General features: G+C 40.7%; 1 protein-coding gene and 1 long non-coding RNA gene across 3 annotated transcripts; both read left to right on the top strand.

Annotated features, from left to right (window-relative positions):
* Nucleotides 1-1740: 1740 nt before the first annotated feature.
* On the top strand, nt 1741-8017 carry LOC135485005 (neuronal acetylcholine receptor subunit alpha-9-like). Of its 2 annotated transcripts, XM_064766732.1 has the most exons (8): nt 1741-2181; nt 2816-2958; nt 3221-3265; nt 3492-3601; nt 4057-4261; nt 4667-5030; nt 6142-6326; nt 6891-8017. In XM_064766732.1, the coding sequence occupies exons 1-8, from the start codon at nt 2136-2138 to the stop codon at nt 7248-7250; spliced, it is 1458 nt and encodes a 485-aa protein (XP_064622802.1). In that variant the 5' UTR covers nt 1741-2135; the 3' UTR covers nt 7251-8017. The 2 variants fall into 2 exon arrangements, with proteins under 2 accessions (XP_064622802.1, XP_064622803.1); XM_064766733.1 differs by lacking the exon at nt 6142-6326 and having other exon boundaries at nt 6891-7080.
* A 568-nt stretch (nt 8018-8585) lies between these two features.
* On the top strand, nt 8586-10915 carry LOC135485306 (uncharacterized). The gene is made up of 3 exons (XR_010446544.1): nt 8586-9795; nt 9991-10175; nt 10774-10915. It is a non-coding gene; the product is annotated as an uncharacterized LOC135485306 (long non-coding RNA).
* Nucleotides 10916-17323: the final 6408 nt, after the last annotated feature.

A 17323-nucleotide genomic window follows, 5' to 3' on the forward strand; every position in this document is an offset into this window, starting at 1 on the left:
TATACAATTTCTTTAAGAATATTATTCTCTTCAACTGGTTCAGACTCGGCCTATGTCTTAATCTTTTCTTGCCCATTTTCTTTTTCTGTGACTAAGGTGGTGCCTTAAAATAGTTTAATACATTGCGGACAATCTTGTTACGGAATGAATTTGAGGAAAATTCTTTGAAGAAATTACCCGACAGGGGAGCTGACGTAATAACTACATTCATGTTCTTTTAAATCTTAAAATACTCGAGTCGTATTCTTGTTAGGGGCGGATCCAGGATCTTGGGAAAGGGAGGCGCACCTGGCATCCTACCTGGCATTTCACATTAAGATGCTCGCCAATTTCCCTAAATAGCTTGTTTTTGGTCTTAAATCTAGTAATTTGTCTGTTAAGACCTAATTGGCCAGGCACATTGTTAATTGGATCCAGCTCTATGATGAATGTTAATTGATTTATTGCAATTTGACTTGAACATTGGTACATTTATCAGTTAACCCTTTTGCAGAGGGAATTTGTCCTAGAATCTTTATAATCATCATGATCTTGATAGCCGTGTTTTCACTATTGAAAACCATAACGGTATACTGGAAATTTGATATACCTATTTCTAAGGTATGCAATGCCTAAGCAACAAATAAAGTTAAAGTAATGAATAGAAAAAGAGAGAATTCAAATGATATTTAAAAAAAATATTGTGTACCTTTTTTACCTATTTATGCCATTTTGTGTACCTATTTTTCCAGTACCTTTTTTCCGGTACCTTTATTTCCGGTACTTTTATTTCCTGTACCTTTATTTCCTGTACCTTTATTTCCGTACCTTTTTTCCTGTACCTTTTTTTCCTGTATACCTTTATTACCTAGATTCGGTATAGGTACAGTGGTATAGGTACAGTAGTATAGCTGATATTCTATATTAACACCTATACTTCAAACGAAACTATATCACAAAAAGAAGCATCAAATTTAATGCGGTTTTCACATTAAAGCATATTGTCAGAATTTTATTTTCTGAGTAACTTTTTTGTATCTCCAGCATCGCTTGTTCGATTTTGATGAAAGAAGTTATTATTATAAATTTAGTACTTTGTTATTTTAGGGAGATTTATTTCAAAGTTCGAAATAAACATGCTTTTTGTAAGGCTTTTTTAAAAATTGCTGATTACATAAGTTAGGGTGCAAAAAATTTAAGGTCGGTGCAAATGCATCCTGAGAAAAACAAATTTCACTCCTCTTCATTATACAAAACATCGAGAGTATGTTGAAAACCACTGATGGTGCTATGCTGTTGTTAAAATTTATGATTTCTGACAATATGCCAAAAGCCGCATTGGCGAGGTTTCTTATGAATATAGGCGTAGATCCAACCAGACTGTGGGTAAACATTTCTAACATAAATATTGTATGCATGCCTAAGTCCCTGTACCGGTAATCATATCGCCTGGTTTTGTTATAAAGGAAAATTTATGGGCCAGTAATACATCCATATTTGAGCCGGTTAAGAGTGGCATAGCACCGCCCTAAAAGGACACCATTTAAACTGACAAAATGCTGTCCCGAGTTGAGAGGTGACCTAATTACAGAGGACAAATCATAAAATATGGCAATAACTAATTTGTAAATATCAGTGAGGAGGTCATGTTGTCAACGTTTTCCGCCATAAGAGGTTCAACTTTATTAGCAATTATTCTCAAGTTATTAGCAATTTGGTCGATAATGTATGTACATGTACACCTGCTGGTATATAGAGCTGACAACACGTACTTTAGCCGTGTTTGCTAGCTATTCTTTATTGATTTCCTGCGTTATCCACGCAACATCTCATACAGCTGCGCTGTTACAGAATAGCAAGCAGGCTACGGTGGCGTCATTTAAATAATTATCCTGTGATTTTGCTTTACATCACGAGCATGATGTCAAGGACTAGTCCCAGTTGGACGGCATGTAAAAATTTTAACCAGTAGGACTGGTTTCCAAGCAATAATGTGTCCATAATGTGTTACAGGGCACGGGAGCGGATATCATCTAGCTGATAAAGACAACATTGACTTCAAGCGATAGGATTGCATCGTGTTTACAAGTCCGCACCACTCCCGAGGAATAATTTGCCTGATGTCGCATGAAAACGTATGGAATAAATGAATTAATATGGGAAAGCTGGATGGACTTCTCTATATTCTGGCTTGTTGCCTTGGTAAGGTGAATTTGCCTTTTTTACGTTATCAAGTTTCTTTTCCACATCGCCAATGAGCAAAAGTAATTGTAATGAAATTGGCACTGGTGGACATAATAAACACGTTAGTTGCTATTAAAGGGAAAAAAACGTGGTATCAACCTGGCTAGGAGGATGATGACCCTGCTTGCCATCATGTGCTGCCACTTTTAGTATCACACTAATGCTGATCTCTAATAACGATTTTCACCTGTCCAGTGTTTGCGAGGTAGTTTTGGTCATAACTTGTGACTTTCAGGCAGGCCTACGGTTACATCCTGTTTTAGTGCAATGTCTATAGCAGTTGAATGATTTTTCAATCATTCTGTTTGGAGAAGTCACGGTCCTGATGGAAGCCATTTTTGTATGAAAAACCCACATATCTCATGCCCAAGTTGTCCCTTTAAGGTGAATAATGTCGATATTGCACGCAGTATCATCAAGTCAATGTAGCGCAAATAGTCCAGAAATGCAATATGCTACGAAGCAATTATATCATTAGCTAAAGCTTCTTTCTGGATCAACGAAAATGTGATAATGGTTTTAGTTTCTTCAATATCACATCTTGAACATTTTTAATGATCCCAATCAAATCAGATATATGTCGCTATTCCAGCCTTAACTGCCGCCTCAAAAGACGAAAGACGTCTGCTCCAAAGCCTTCTCAAAGATACGGACACGGCAGCCCGACCCGTATTAAATGCTTGGGAAGTGGTCAATGTCACCTTGAGAATGTGGATCCTGCATGTCCTCAGGCTGGTGAGCGTGGCATCACTTTCAAGCACTTTTTGATGCGAAGAATTAACTGAGACAAGCTTATGATTTTAAATCCCATTTTATATAACCGTGCAAGTTTACTACATGATGCTTTGCAAGGAACGGCGTGGAGCAGGCCGAGCGCCGACTAGTTGTTCCACTATATACGGGTGGCAATTTACCATGTTTAGTCTTTACTGGTATTTCGGATTTCTCATTCCACTTAAGAATTGACCACTGACAAACGTCTTGATATACATTTCAGGAACAAGCTGGTGAGAATCTCACCATGGCCACCAAATATAGACTGGTAAGTGTATGTTATTTTATCTTTTTCACGTCGCCCCACAGCTAAGACTTAGATGTCGATCAAGTAGGCTACTCGAAAGAGCTGTGTTTTTCTCCACTTAAACATTCAGACACTATCTCTTCATCATCAAGTCAGAACAATGATAGTTTGACTTCACGTATATGCTCCAGAGCTTGCGCAGCATATAATGCATTTTAACCCATGTTCTTATGAATTCTGTTTTCAGAGATGGAATGCGCCAGTCATGACCTGGAAGCCTGAAGATCACGGTAACGTGACGGCACTGCATGTCCAGCCAACCAGAATCTGGACACCGGATCTTATCCTTCAGAACAAGTAAGTAAATTGTTTCACATGATCCTCGCACAAAGGTTACCAGATTTATCACTAATAACTGGCATAGATACATCAAGTCATCAGTTTTCTGTATCTTAGGAATAAAATGTACGTGTTCTTCTCGGCCCATATAGCTCTTTTCTGGCGTTTAGTTCAATGTGATAGGAGTATACCATGCCATCCGAGATGCATTGACATTTAGAAAGTTAATATCTAATGGGAACCAACAGACTTAGGTGTTGCCAACGAATTAAGACAGTGAGCATGAAAAGTCGGAGAGGCGGATGTCAGTAAGACTATTTTGGAAAACCATCATGGTCCGTCCATCCGGCAGTGGTTCGAACCGCAGACCTTTGGATTACAGGGCCATCTGTCGGCTGATCTAAAGGGAAATTCCCACTAACCTGCATGGGCCAGTAGGAATGATGCCACCACTTCATCATGCATCGTTACAGCCTCATGAAGGAGAAGTTGAAGAACGGCGAACCTCACGATAGTCTCCTCGCCGACACCCCCGTGGTGGTCACCTATGACGGTAAGGCTGAATGGAGGTTACCCACCATCACCAAAGCACATTGTAAGATAGATGCCATGTATTTCCCTTTCGACAGACAAAGGTGCACCATGAACTTTACCCTCTTGTCGCACACCGTGAATGAGGTAGGGTCAAAACATCTTACTGTGTTTATCTATATCAAAAGTATTTTGAAATGGTAGGCCGACGACGTTCTCTTTGTAATCCTCACAATGCCACCCAACTCATCAAGCCTATGTAGATAGTTCGTTTGGATGGACCATTTTTTAAATAAACTATCAGTCCTTCGTAAAAGTCAAGGCATCAGTAAAGAATTGGACATGAGACCAATAAAGACATTTCCCAAATTGCGGAGACAGAAAGAAGAGAGTACAGCAGATATTAGTGTGATATGAATAAAGACCAGTAAATGATTTCACTGAAAACTTGAGTTTTAACTGGCCAGTCTGTACAAAACGCACAAGACTTTATTCACATTAACTATTGTCCAGCCATTTTTTTCACCAGTCAGTTCATTGTCTTCTTTGAAGGTTAGACTACTTCCAGAAAGTCCCAACGCCTTGACTCTCGACGATGTCGACAATCATAAATCTAGCGTCTGGCAGGTGGCCGCAGAGCCCGTGAAGCAGGGACTTGTCCTATTAGGCATGGCGTCTGACCCTCACTCGCAGCTATCAATGACACTGATTCTGGAGAGGAAGCCCTTGTTCTTCATCTTTAACCTCATCTACCCTGCGGTGGTCATCATGGCAGTGTCAATCCTCAGTCTACTCTTACCAAACAAGTCAGGGGAGAAGATGGTATTTAGTGTTTCCATTCTGGTGGCGATGAACTTCTTTCAGCAGAACCTTCTCAAGATATCATTTCCAACAGAAGAGGGAATTCCATTACTTGGTAAGGATGAAAGTAGTCGACCGCATTTACCTTTCCCTCTTCAGCTGAAAATAAAAGTGTGTAGTTGATATGAGACAATCGTATGGTTTGAAGTCCATTCCTCTCAGTTTAAATGTGCATGTACATTTGTATTTTGATTTCTGCCGACGCAATTCTCCGAACTGCTGAATAACTCGAAAGCCTCCTTCGAGAAAGTGTTCTTGAGTACCTTGAAACAGAGAGTGTATGATTGTTACCAACAATCATGGGAGATGGTAAGTCGAGGAATGAGTAGATTGAATTTGTTGGTAGAAACGAAAACTAGCTATGTTCTCTCAAATTATCTGAATGTTGTAAAAGAAGAGAAACTTAGAATAGCTTTACCAAGGCTTAGATGCTCTGCACATAAGTTATATATTGAGAGTGGTAGGTGGCATAAGCCAAGACCTATACCTAGAGAAGCAAGAATATGTAAATTCTGCGACCTAAATGACCTCGAGGATGAATTTCATGCTTGTCTCAGGTGAAACAGGTGACGAGGCGAAACAATATTGTGCAACATTAGTCTGTTCAAAAATCATACATGTTATACATCTGCAACCGTCTATCAATGTCTTCTTTGCAATATCGGCAGGTCTGCCATGCAAATTGATTAACCACAAATTCTAATCACTTTCGTCCGAATGATCACTCTCATTATGATCTAGTGATATTAATGGCTCGAACATGTACGGCTCAACGTTTAAATATCCTTCTGTATCGACCAAAACATCCTCAAATTCACTGCTCTCACTCCCTGAACTGTATGTGGAAGCCATCTTGCTTTGTTCTGACTGACCTGATCTACGTCATCAAAAAATCCCTAGCGGCCACATGTGGAACTAATCTAAAGTTGTGTGTGGTGGGAAATTCAAATAGTTTAAAATTGAAAATTGAAATAACTAAATAATGACTTTATTATTAGAATTTTTTTAATGTCGTGGATCTTGTTTTTTTAACCCTCAACATATTTCATGAGTATCAAGCATGTTTTCAAACCTTGATATATGGCCTTTAAGTATGTATGTATTTTGATTTCTGCCGACGCAATTCTCCGAACTGCTGAATAACTCCAAAGCCTCCTTCGTTAAAGGGCAATTCATTGGTACTGGACTGGCCATGGCTGCAATAGCAGTGGCGTGTGGTGTGTTTACTCTAAGGCTGCATTACAAGGGATCACGCGAACCAGGGAATTTGCCGGACGCCTCCCTGGTGAAACATCTTGCGAGATTGACTTGCATGCAGAGTATTGTGGAGGAGTTGGTCAGCTCTGAACCGGTGGGTAGCAATATTCCTGGGGGATCCGACATTACAGTGAAACGACTTGTACTGAAGAAATCTCCCTGCGTTGGCAGGACTTACGATCGCACATCCGAGCGCAATAAGCAGACACATTAGTCGATGGCACTGGGCGCACAGCCAAGCAGGGCCTGGGACACTTTACGACACCGAGGGAACCTCACCACTGTTTGGGAACGTGGTTGAAGCCAGGATCTGACGAATTTTAATTTGTAGAAGTGCCATAGTCTTCAACCATCTTGACCACCAAGGTTTTTGCATCTTATCAAGATATACCCCAGCTTCACTTAAAGTGGATATAGACCATGAGGTTCAGGATGGTCTTCAACATGTTGCAACAAAACTAAGAACATGGCGGATCACACTCGTAGTACTGCAATCGCTGATTGAAGGTACTTATGTCCAGTAGACTTATCTCAGGTTGGGGGGTACAGAAGGGTTAGTGAGCACTATAGACTTTGCTTCTCTTTGGAATGTCAACTTAGGCATATAAACATAGATTACACCCTCTGTTCTTCTGATATTTTCCTATCTAAATTTCAGAGATATATTCGAAAAAGCCCGAGAAAAGACACTTTCAAAGAAGACAATCACACACTCTATCCGATTTCTACAGTGCCAACTGAAAGAATCATCCAAAGTTGTAGAGAAAGATACATTCCAACAATACGAAGTCATACTCGGAATCACAGGAGTCTGTTGAGTTCTATTGTAACACAAGTCTCCGAACTGAAAGACATATACCAGACAAATGCCAAATCAGAGGAAGTTGCAGACGATACTCAGTCAGCTTGGGAACTAGTCGCCCTCATGGTCCAGAGGATAATGGCTGTGGCATATGCAGTTGTTCTTGTGGCCGTTTGTGCTGGTATTTTTCTCCAGCTTGGCTTTCGTACTAACTGAGTTGATTTCATTGTCTACTAGAGATTTCATTGTCTACCAGAGTCTTTCAAATAAATTTGAATGACTCTGTTAGTACATATTCTGGATTTGGACTGGTTGCCGAGACCTTGAACTTTATGATTGTGGCCGTCAACTGCATTGTTCTTTTGGCCATTTGTTTAGCTCTCTTCTTGCAGTTTTAATATGAGTTAACCCGATAGGATAACAATCATTAAATGATTGGATTAAAACAGATGTGACAAAAACCCGTCATACTCCTTGCGCAATGATAGTACCAGATGGTGTGATGAGGCGGTTAATGTCTGTTTTGGAGAATGCTGTTCTGTGTGACACTGAAGTGAGAACCTAGCTAACTAAGGTTGCCAGTATGGCTTTGTGACTGAAGACAGTTTGCCTCCATCTGCTTAGTCAGTCTTGAGAAAGTAGACCCTACTTCGAAATCAATAACATGAAGAGTACTTTGCATTCAAAAAATACTTTATTTAAAGACAAAATTATCAGACAAAATACTTCTTGAACTTTACATACACCATGCAGCTTTGACATGTTTGAAAATAACAGTAAAATCAAACATCACCCGACTGGGATGAACTGAATTGAAGGTTGAGACAAATCTGTAGAAATTAAAAATTTTGAAAATGATATATGACCCTTTGTGAATTCAAACATAAATACATAAATTTTGCTAGTTTGTACTTGCAAATACATCTGTTAAGTTTCGAAATGAACCATGGCTTGTATGCAATTACACAGTTGACAAATATGAATTGCGTTGAGCTTCTTCTAAAAGTTAAATCTGCAACTAAATCATTGTGCTGGTACAGGTAAATCATAGAAATAGGTTGGATCAATCAAGAGAATACGACTTTGGAAAATATAACTTCAGAGAATATTTCTAAGTGTTCATGGTAAAATTAAGCTCAAGTCCCTCATGTTACGAGCCAGGATTCCAAATGGCAGCCACAAAAGGATCTCAACAAATGTAACAAGAACAACAGCAGTCCCCTGTTCAGAGGGCGCATGGAACAAACCATAACCAGAATAGAGCTCCCTGTTCAGAGGGTGCATGGAACAAACCATACTGAATCAGAATAGAGCTCCCTGTTCAGAGGGTGCATGGAACAAACCATAATCAGAATAGAGCTCCTTGTTCAGAGGGTGCATGGAACAAGCCATAATCAGAACATAGCCCCCTGTTCAGAGGGTGAATGGAACAAACCATAATCAAAATAGAGCTCCCTGTTCAGAGGGTGCAAGGAACAAATCATAATCAGAATAGAGCTGCCATCTGCAATTCTGTGTTCAACTTATACTTTGCTATAATATAACTGGAAAGGCTCCGCCCATAAAGCACAACGTCACGAACGGGAGGGTTGTTGGTGGCAGAGTGCATGAGAAGCGGGTTTATCCAAGAGCGCACTTAGGCAACCAAAGCACTTTTTCGCAACAAGCACCATAGCAGTGAGTGTCGTCAGTGTTGCAATCTCGTGATGTTGTTCTACTCGTGATGTTGTTCTACTTGTGATGTTGTTCTACTCGTGATGTTGTTCTAATTCGCATTTCACTTGCCTTGTGGTGTATGTGCCAACATGGAGGTATTATTAATTATTATCATTATTAATAATACCTCAATGGTGCCACCGACAAAATTCAAGTGCTCGTTAACACGCACTACCAGTATACATTATAGAATGTATGGAGGGAGGTTAGGACCAGTGCGTAAGGTGTGTACAGAGGGAGTGGGTCTGAAAAAGGTGTGTACAGACTTTATTGTCAGCCCACCATGACTAACGAATTACTGAAACACACTAAAAGTGCATTGAAATGGCAACACCGAACAGGTGGGTAAATGCTTAACTCATCAAGCCTATGTAGATAGTTCGTTTGGATGGACCATTTTTTAACTAAACTATCAGTCCTTCGTAAAAGTCAAGGCATCAGTAAAGAATTGGACATGAGACCAATATAGACATTTCCCAAATTACGGAGACAGAAAGAAGAGAGTACAGCAGATATTAGTGTGATATGAATAAAGACCAGTAAATGACTGATTTCACTGAAAACTTGACTTTTAACTGGCCAGTCTGTACAAAACTCACAAAGGCATTAACTAGACTTTATTCACATTAACTAATGTCCATCCATTTTTTTTCACCAGTCAGTTCATTGTCTTCTTTAAAGGTTACACTACTTCCAGAAAGTCCCAACGCCTTGACTCTCGACGATGTCGACAATCATGAATCTAGCGTCTGGCAGGTGGCCGCAGAGCCCGTGAAGCATGGACTTGTCCTATTAGGCATGGCGTCTGACCCTCACTCGCAGCTATCAATGACACTGATTCTGGAGAGGAAGCCCTTGTTCTTCATCTTTAACCTCATCTACCCTGCGGTGGTCATCATGGCAGTGTCAATCCTCAGTCTACTCTTACCAAACAAGTCAGGTGAGAAGATGGTATTTAGTGTTTCCATTCTGGTGGCGATGAACTTCTTTCAGCAGAACCTTCTCAAGATATCATTTCCAACAGAAGAGGGAATTCCATTACTTGGTATGGATTAAAGTAGTCGACCGCATTTACCTTTCCTTCTTCAGCTGAAAATAAAATTGTGTAGTTGATATGAGACAATCGTATGGTTTGAAGTCCATTCCTCTCAGTTTAAATGTGCATGTACATTTGTATTTTGATTTCTGCCGACGCAATTCTCCGAACTGCTGAATAACTCGAAAGCCTCCTTCGTTAAAGGGCAATTCATTGGTACTGGACTGGCCATGGCTGCAATAGCAGTGGCGTGTGGTGTGCTTACTCTAAGGCTGCATTACAAGGGATCACGCGAACCAGGGAATCTGTCGGACGCCTCCCTGGTGAAACATCTTGCGAGAGTGACCTGCATGCAGAGTATTGTGGAGAAGTTTGTCAGCTCTGAACCGGTGGGTAGCAATATTCCTGGGGGGTCCGACATCTTTGTTGATCCAAGGCATGCTGTATTCTGTAGCCAATGGACCAGGGACTTGTAATAAAGGAACCTCCCTGCGTTGGCAGGACTTACGATCGCACATCCGAGCGCAATAAGCAGACACATTAGTCGATGGCACTGGGCCCACAGCCAAGCAGGGCCTGGGACACTTGAACGACACCGAGGGAACCTCACCACTGTTTGGGAACGTGGTTGAAGCCAGGATCTGACGAATTTTAATATGTAGAAGTGCCGTAGTCTTCAACCATCTTGACCACCAAGGTTTTTGCATCTTATCAAGATATACCCCAGCTTCACTTAAAGTGGATATAGACCATGAGGTTCAGGATGGTCTTCAACATGTTGCAACAAAACTAAGAACATGGCGGACCACACTCGTAGTACTGCAATCGCTGATTGAATGTACTTATGTCCAGTAGACTTATCTTAGGTTGGGGGGTACAGAAGGGTTAATGAGCACTATAGATTTTGCCTCTCTTTGGAATGTCAACTTAAGCATATAAACATAGATTACACTCTGTTCTTCTGATATTTTCCTATCTAAATTACAGAGATATATTCGAAAAAGCCCGAGAAAAGACACTTTCAAAGAAGACAATCACACACTCTATCCGATTTCTACAGTGCCAACTGAAAGAATCATCCAAAGTTGTAGAGAAAGATACATTCCAACAATACGAAGTAATACTCGGAATCACAGGAGTCTGTTGTGTCCCACTAAACATGGCGGATGGTCGTTCAGCGTTAATGGTTAATTTCAAACCCTGAGCTGACTTCACATATAAATAGAGCGGTTAGGATTTTGATCCGAGAACGGGAACGTGGTGACATTTTCACGACCGATATCGCTATGTGTACTTTTAATATCTAGTATGACAAAATAAAAACACAAAACAATCAAATTGACTTAATTACGTCAACCAGAGAGAAAAAAACGACCTTGCTCTCGTTCTCGGATCAAATCTGAACCTCTCTAGTAGCAAAGTCGTGGTTTTGAGGAATGGGGCCGGTGATATATCTCATAATTAATGCTCCGCATAGTGTTTCATATCGTCATTGAACTCCAGTTTGACATGGAGGGAAATGGTCAGGGGGTCAGGGGGCTCTAGCATGTATTTTCCTTCCGACCTTCGTTTTTCCTTGAAGACAAAGATGGCCCGAACCGACAATCGGGTCAACTTTTTCATAATGATTCCTCCAATGGTAACAGTAGTACTTGAGAGAGGATTCGCAAGCACCCGGTTAGGCCTACGACTACATTTAGCCGCGATTCACCTATTGTTCGGACATAGACACACAATAGATTGATCGTTGCTAGGTACGGTAGTCGTTGGTCAAACCGGGTGATTGCGAAAACTCGCTACTCACTCGAGGAACGACGCGTGCCTCGAGTAAAAAAAGGTGATCTGTTTACCCGATCAACAAGCGAAGAAATAATCACCAGTCATATTCAATATTTGACACATATTTATTTTTCAACGTTACAGTAATTATTATACATTGTACGGGCAAAGGTCAGGAACACATTTTTGCTATAGGATACACGAAGAAAATATAACATGCTATCAGTTCTGTTGAAATAATACACAAAGCAGTAAACCGAAGGAAATTTGGCTCAACATCAGATTCCCTTTACACTGCCAAAATATGTTACAAAGTACATACATGTACATGTACATGTAAAATAGGTTTCAACTGGGTATGACGACTGGAACTTAGCATAACCTTACTGGAGTATATTGAATCTAACTATGGCGCTATTGAAAGTATGATAAAGAAAAGGTTAACATAGAGAGGAGTGACCGTGAAGATGTTGATGACTGACACCGAATTATAATTTAGGCTCTAATCATTTACTAATCAATAATTGATATTCATTTACTTTTCGACCAACACAGTGATTAATGCAATGTGGAGACAAACACGACAAGGTCAAAACACAAATTAGACCAACAGTGGTCGCTTGTGTGCTTGTGCACCTTTGAAATAGTTCAGTTAATAAAAGTAGAATGGAACATTGAAATTGTTTCACGAGTGAAGTGAAGAGTTGGTCCCACATGTAGGCCAATTTTATGCAACACCATTTTTTCACAGTTTTTTTTCTTCAACAACGCCAGCATGTCTCCTTCAAAAGTGAGTTTCATCGAATTTCAGATACCGGCCATTGTTCTCGGTGTTCTATTGAACAAACTGCAACCCGCATTGAAACTGAGATTGACTTTTTGAAGGTGCTCTTATGGTTTTAGGATTTTGTCACATTTGAGTCTTTTCCCAGGAGACTTAAATTCTAAAGCAATTAGAGCGCCCCCAGTAACGACGTGAATCTACAGTTCGAGGTTGGCAGTATGTCCAGTAATACACAAAGAAATGTGTCCGCTTCTTGAAATTTGATGAAACTCACTTTTGAAGTGAGATTGGTGGTGTTTTTGCAAAAAATAAAAAGAAATGGTGTTGCTTAGAATTAACGTAGGGCCAACCCTTAAGTTCAAAGATATCGAAACAAGAAAATTTTACAGGTGCGTAGAAACGAAAAATTATACTTGCACATTACCGGCACTTGGAATTTGATTTGCCAAGTCGAAAATAATAGTCACCAAGTGCACTTGAGGAAATATCGATCGAAAAATCAAAGCGATGATGAAAGTTCCTTATGGAATTACGAAGGACAACATGTTTCTCTGACCCATATTGTTGCAATATCGTTTACAGCTCACGGTCCTCTATCATACTAAAGCGATAATACTGAATGTGTTCCGACGATTTAATCCCAAATTACGCGAAGATGTCCTCCGCCTCCTCTACTGCCTTGCCACGAATGCGGGAGCTGAGGCCGTTCATCACGCTGCTTCTGGGACGATACTTGATACTATCAAATGAACCCACAATGCCATTTCTATCTCTCTGGTGGAACAAAATTCTCTTCGATTCACTGAACGCCACGAGTTTAATACGGTACACTTTAAAGTACGGGTGGTCAATGTCAGGGAAGCGCAGAACACCAATCTCCAACACGGTTCTGGAGTGTCGTTCGGTCTTGGCAAAGAAGGTTAGGAAGTTGGAGACAGTTGCTCCAGTCGAGCCAACAATGCGGCCCATCGCGTTAATGTCAATTTGCGTGTCGGCGATAACATCTCCGTCATCCACGAGGGTGTTTTCAAACCAGTCCTTAACCCGACGTACTTTCTCATCTTCAGGATCGCCGTTTAATTTAAACCAGTTGTTCTCGTTAATTGACAATGTCTTCCTTGATCGTTTTTGTGACCCAGGGATCTGTTCGATTAGAACGTTCTGGTTGAAGATGGAGATCACCTGTTCCCAGGTCGGATACCGTGGCAGCGTGCGCATCTTCTTACCCAAAACTCGCAACGTACCAGAAATCATGATCTTCATTTCATCATCCATAAGCTTGATGGAATCAGAGGTGAGACTTCCCATGGAGGCCGCAAGGGAACAGTGTATGGGTATACGGGTTTCGTCATTCGTGTCCACTATCATCGTTGGGATATCCTTCACGACATTGCTGAGTAGTGTCATGCCTGCAAACACTGCCATCGCGGTCATAGCCACAGCACGTTTCTCGCGCTTGGGTTCGGCACCGTAGCTTCGCTGGTCGCCGAATATCAGGGCCGCCCTCGCTGCTACTGCGACGTTGGTCCCTACCGGGTCTATGAAATCTCCTTGAGCTGGAGCCTCAGCCGACACAGCGTAAAGCAGCACAAAAGCAACGAACAGAGTTCCAAAATACAAACTCGTCATCATCTTCATGTTGACTGGATGTGTAGGGTCGTAACGATGGTTGAGTTATGCCTTCGAATGTGGGTAGGGGACTATATATGCCTGAAATCGGTTTACCCTGCGCTTTACTTAGAAAAGGCTGTCTGTTGAGAAAAAGTAATCACTGATGATAATTTTGAGAATCAGTGATAATTTGAGTTACTTCCTGCTGGCGTGTGCTGCTTTTCTCCGTGCTTCTAAGTAACATACTTTGGCAGACGTCCGAAACACACATAGGCCTAAATAAAAGTAAAAGTCGGAGAAATCTCATCTTGACACCAAAGATTGAGTTCCCTATTTAGGCCATGGGACGAGTGGCAAAAATGTGTCTAGAAAAAGGATTCCGTTTGACAAATTAGCGGGCAAATTGAAAACAGTCGTTTTTGGGTAATATGGGGGTGCTGATTTCAAAAATCAATTTTTCTCCCGCGTAAAGTTGCACATTAAGTCAGAAATGAGACCCTTAATAGGGCCTAATGGTCCCAAAGTAGGGGTCAAAAAGTTGATGTCATCGAAAAATGTCAACATGGGTATCAAAATGAAGGTCTATGGGGGTACTTTAACATTGCATAGTTTTTGGCCCCCTTAACGAACCGTGGGAACCCCCCAGGGAGGGTCAAAAAGGGCAAAAGTGGTAACTTTGACCCTGTCCCACGATCTTCATAGGGACTATAAATGGATAAAAACTGTTTTATTTGACAGTAATCGTATAGACCTTCAAAATGATACCCATGACAACACTCTCGGTGTAAGGGTTGCCGAGATAGTAATTTTGACCCCTTTTTAGGCTCCAAATTTAAGATCTCGAAAACCTTTTGCCCAAGGGTGTCGTCATGGGTATCTATGAAAAGGTCTATGTGAGTACTGTCGAATAAAACAGTTTTTATCCACATGCGGTGCCCATGAAGCTCATGGGAGGCGGTCAAAGTTTCCACTTTTGCCCTTTTTGACCCTCCCTGGGGGTCCCACGGTTCGTTAAGGGGGCCAAAAACTATGCAATGTTAAAGTACCCCCATAGACCTTCATTTTGATACCCATGTTGACATGTTTCGATGACATCAACTTTTTGACCCCTACTTTGGGACCATTAGGCCCTATTAAGGGTCTCATTTCTGACTTAATGTGCAACTTTAAGCGGGAGAAAAATTGATTTTTGAAATCAGCACCCCCATATTACCCAAAAACGGCTGTTTTCAATTTGCCCGCTAATTTGTCAAACGGAACTTCACATTTTTCACACTCGTCCCATGGCCTAATTCGTCAAACCCGGATACCTGGTAATGCAAACACATGCGAGTAAAAGTCGGAGAAATCTATGCCAATGCCTTCCTGGTTGAATGAGGAAGTTGGGCATGCACTTGATGTCTTGTTATGCTGCTTTATTCCCCCTTAGGGTCTCTAGAGGCAGCCTCCTACATATAGGCATGTTTTCATACCTACCCTGATTAGGAGAACGAGGACCGAAACCATCACAAATAAAATGCACTACTTGTCAACAAGGGCATAGTTGCTAATTTTTGTCGGACCATCATCAAATTGCTCACATGTAATCGGGGGGGGGGGGGGGGGGGCTAAACACAGCTTTCTGGGGTATGTTGCAGCAGATATCTACACCAAAACAAGTTTTTAGATTACGTCGGTGGCGATGATGCACGTCCCCGTATCTCGAGGATGACTAGGCCTCTATCTGGGTACATAGTTGAATTGACCTCACTCTGGAAAAAATTCTGGCCAGGTTGTAGAACTCGTGGTCCACTTCGCACGATAAGGTAAACTTTATTGTCTATTTATAGATTTTTCGAAGTGCTTCGATCGTATTGACAGAAACCTTCTATGGTATAAACTAATTAAATGTCGTGTCCCAGAGTATCTAGTAAAGGCTCTGATGGTACTATACAGCAGTGTCCTGATACATGTCTTGGTAAATGGTGATGTTGGAGACGGTTTCACATGCAATACAGGTTTGAAACAAGGTTGTTTATTGTCACCTATATTATTTCAGTTGTTCACTAATGATATAGTATCACAACTAGGTATTGGTAAAATACGAACAGGTATCACTTGGCTCGATATATTTATACTGATGTTCGCAGACGACATGGTATTAATGGCAAACACACCAGAAGAACTACAAGCCTTGATAGATTCCCTTCAGAAGTACACAGAAAAATGGGGTCTGATTGTAAACCTGCTTAAGACAAAGATCGTTGTTTTTCGTAATACAGAAGAACTACACGTACTAGTAAATGAGAAGTGGTATTTTAATGAAGAGGAGGTCGAAATTGTTCCCATTTATAAATATCTAGGTCTGTATTTCCATTATAAAGGTAAATGGTTTATCACATACAACAGACTGCAAGTGCAGCTAACAGAAGTTTATTTGCCCTTCAAGACCAGTTAAAGAAATTCTATAATATCAATGTTAACGAAAGATTAAAAATTTTTGATACATGTGTTGCACCAGTTTATAAGTATGGAGCTGAGATTTGGGGCTTTGCAACAGCCAAATGTGTTGAAAAAGTTCAGACAGATTTCTTGAAAAAAATACTGTGTGTTAGAACGAGTACTCCAAATAATGCTGTACGAATTGAATGTGGACGCCTGCCGGTCCAGAAGGATTTAGAACTATCTATTGTCAAATACCGGTTAAAAATTTTGAATATGAATGAGGATCGCTACCCAAGAATATGTTATGATGGCTTACGTCAGACGCGTGGTAAAAACTGGTCAAAGAGTGTTAGTAATTTACTGTCTATGTATGGTTTTAGAGATGTATGGGAAAAACCAGGGTGTAGCGAACGAGAAAGTGTTCTTGAGTGCCTTGAAACAGAGAGTGTATGATTGTTACCAACAATCATGGGAGATGGTAAGTCGAGGAATGAGTAGATTGAATTTGTTAGTAGAAACGAAAACTAGCTATGTTCTCTCAAATTATCTGAATGTTGTAAAAGAAGAGAAACTTAGAATAGCTTTAACAAGGCTTAGATGCTCTGCACATAAGTTATATATTGAGAGTGGTAGGTGGCATAAGCCAAGACCTATACCTAGAGAAGCAAGAATATGTAAATTCTGCGACCTAAATGACCTCGAGGATGAATTTCATGCTTGTCTCAGGTGTCCTTTGTATAATGATCTAAGAACCAAATGGATCCCAAGATTCTATAGAACTAGACCCAGAATGTTTAAGTTTATTGAATTACTTAATTCGGACAATAAGAAAGTTTGCACTAATCTGGGACACTTTGTATATCATTTGTTTAGAAGACGAGATAGCCTAAATTGATGGTGTATGTATCCTCACGCTGCCAAAATGATGTAAGACACTTA

The sequence above is a fragment of the Lineus longissimus genome, chromosome 3, assembly GCF_910592395.1.
Source record: "Lineus longissimus chromosome 3, tnLinLong1.2, whole genome shotgun sequence".
NCBI lineage: Eukaryota > Metazoa > Nemertea > Pilidiophora > Heteronemertea > Lineidae > Lineus > Lineus longissimus.

Excerpts from the sequence above, each read along its gene's own strand:
- LOC135485005 (XM_064766732.1), top strand. The coding sequence starts at position 2,136 with ATGGGAAAGCTGGATGGACTTCTCTATATTCTGGCTTGTTGCCTTG. Across the intron at positions 3,602-4,056 it reads GATCTTATCCTTCAGAACAA|CCTCATGAAGGAGAAGTTGA; the intron begins GTAAGTAAATTG and ends GCATCGTTACAG. Across the intron at positions 4,262-4,666 it reads TGTCGCACACCGTGAATGAG|GTTAGACTACTTCCAGAAAG; the intron begins GTAGGGTCAAAA and ends TCTTCTTTGAAG.